A 2,679-nucleotide genomic window follows, 5' to 3' on the forward strand; every position below is an offset into this window, starting at 1 on the left:
TTTCTCTCTCTCTCTCTCTTTGCTTTTCCACTTCTTTCTTTCTTTTTTTTTTCTTTCTAATACTCTACTTTTCCCTTTTAATTTTTGCAATTGACCACTATTTTCTTTTCCAGTTTTACTCCACCATTAAAAAAGTAATTAAAATACAATACAATATACAATAATTTAAACATAATATAAACATTTCCAATTAAATAATACAACTTATTTATATACTAAATTTTGAATTGACTTTTTCAATGACTTCACACACAACTGGTTCATTACTCCATCGGCTACCCCACTACAAAACATGTAAATAAATACAAATTAAAGCATCCATTTGTCTTGTAGGTGGTAGTCTTTATATAAAAAAAGATTATGAAAATAAAAGACCAATGAAAAAAGATCAAAGATCAATGAAGGAAGAGAGCCAAAAAATGCAATCCCCTTGCCTAGAAGAGGTTTCACAAGGATGCCTCCATGGCTGCTGTCCCTCTCCTTTCCTCAACCAACATGAGCCTCAAACCAAAGCTTCGAAACCCCGAACCTCTTCGGCAGCTTGCCGCCGTGACTTTGCGTCTAAAACTACTTCTTCTATTTTCCCCAACACCCAATTCACCAACCATGAATCTCTTCCATCTATTCAAGACTCGTTTGCCGAATTCACCAAGGCTTACCCTCAGTATTCGGATACCTATCGAGTTGACCAAATACGATCACGAGAGTATTACCATCTCTCCTTCTCCGACCATACTTGCCTTGATTATCTTGGCATTGGTCTCTTCTCCTATTCACAGTTACAAAAACAGGAGTGCCCAAAATATCGAATTGCCTCATCTTCCTTCCCTGTGCCCCCAGAATCGCCTCCTCCGGTTTTGGATATTCCCTTCTTTGGGGTGTCTTACAAACCAGGAAATCTCAAGACACAATTACTTCATGGTGGAGTGGCATCAGAGTTCGAATCTGTTATCAGGAAGAGGATAATGAGTTTTCTTAATGTTTCAGAAAATGATTACTCCATGGTTTTCACAGCAAACAAGACATCAGCTTTCAAGCAAGTTGCAGAGTCTTATCCTTTCCAGTCTAATAGGAAGCTTTTAACAGTCTATGATTATGAGAGTGAAGCAATTGAAGCGATGTCCAATAGTTCTGAGAAAAATGGGGCCAAAGTTATGTCTGCAGAATTCTCATGGCCTAGGCTGAGACTTCAGTCATCAAAGCTGAGAAACATGTTAGTAAGCAAGGAGAAGAAAAAAAAGAAGAAAAGAAGAGGTCTTTTTGTGTTCCCACTTCATTCCAGGATGACTGGAGCTAGATATCCTTATCTCTGGATGAGCATCGCGGAGGAAAACGGATGGCATGTGTTGATAGATTCATGTGCGTTGGGACCAAAAGACATGGACAGCTTTGGCCTTTCACTTTTTCGTCCAGATTTCCTTATCTGCTCTTTCTACAAGGTTTTTGGAGAAAACCCTTCAGGATTTGCTTGTCTCTTCGCCAAGAAATCAACCATTCCAGTTCTGGAAACTTCATCAACTTCAGGGATTATAGGCCTCATCCCTTCTCAGAAGCTATTCCGAGCAGTGACTGAATCTCCAGGAACCGACACTGAAGTTGAATACCTAGCTTCACAGTCTGGAAGAATTGAAAAAGGGAAAACAACTTACGAGATTCAACATGCAGAAATTGTAGAAAAACTAAAAGGGATTGAAATGAGTGAAGTGTCAGAATCAGACAAGGGTATTGAGATGGAGTGTAGGGGCTTAGATGAAGTGGATTCATTAGGATTGGTAACAATTAGCAATAGAGCAAGGTGCCTCATCAATTGGCTTGTGAGTGCTCTATTGAAACTCCAGCATCCCAACACAAATGGGACTCCCCTGGTTAGAATATATGGCCCAAAAGTAAAATTTGATCGAGGACCAGCAATCGCATTCAATGTATTTGATTGGAAAGGAGAAAAAATCGAGCCGGTCCTTGTACAGAAGCTAGCGGATCGGAGCAATATTTCCCTCAGCTATGGGTTCCTGCACCACATATGGTTTGCAGACAAGTATCAAGAAGAGAAGGAAAAAGTGATTGAGAGGAGAAATAATGAAGCCGATGGAAATAAAGGAAAAGACAAAAGTGATATGGGAATAGCTGTTGTTACTGCTGCATTGGGGTTCTTAGCTAATTTTCAAGACATTTATAAGCTTTGGGCATTCATTGCCCAGTTTCTTGATGCAGATTTTGTGGAAAAGGAACGGTGGAGGTACACTTCTCTAAATCAAAAAACTATTGAAGTTCTCTAAATTCAATTTTTCTTTGATAGCCAAAGGAATCTGTATTGCCACAAATATGATATTACATAAAACATGTAGTTCCATTTCATTATTTTATTTTTGTATGCACAAGAATACCATTACATAGTATGATAATTAACATACTGGATTATAGTTTCTCTGTTTGTGTCCCAAAATACGTCCTCTGTCGTTCTGTTTTTATATATTTATACTCTCCTTCTTTAGGTCGTAACTAGTAGTCTATTCTTTAACAAGGATCAGTACATATTGTGAGGATCAAGGACACTAGCTTCCTATTTATCAGGAACTTGCTTCCTCACCCAGGTTGACCAATTGCTTTTGAAGATTTTGTGATATTACACACACACAAAAAAAAAAAAAAAAAACCTATTACGTATCTTGTAACACGAAT

At 38.1% G+C, this 2,679-nt stretch overlaps 1 protein-coding gene across 1 annotated transcript; it reads left to right on the forward strand.

The window, feature by feature from the left end:
* Positions 1-331: 331 nt before the first annotated feature.
* On the forward strand, positions 332-2,425 carry LOC105798485 (molybdenum cofactor sulfurase). The gene has a single exon (XM_012628572.2). The coding sequence runs from the start codon at positions 378-380 to the stop codon at positions 2,274-2,276; it is 1,899 nt and encodes a 632-aa protein (XP_012484026.1). The 5' UTR covers positions 332-377; the 3' UTR covers positions 2,277-2,425.
* Positions 2,426-2,679: the final 254 nt, after the last annotated feature.

This window comes from Gossypium raimondii, chromosome 9 (genome assembly GCF_025698545.1).
Source record: "Gossypium raimondii isolate GPD5lz chromosome 9, ASM2569854v1, whole genome shotgun sequence".
Lineage (NCBI taxonomy): Eukaryota > Viridiplantae > Streptophyta > Magnoliopsida > Malvales > Malvaceae > Gossypium > Gossypium raimondii.

Bases quoted from the DNA above. Each gene is read 5' to 3' on its own strand.
- LOC105798485 (XM_012628572.2), top strand. From the start codon at position 378: ATGAAAAAAGATCAAAGATCAATGAAGGAAGAGAGCCAAAAAATGCAA.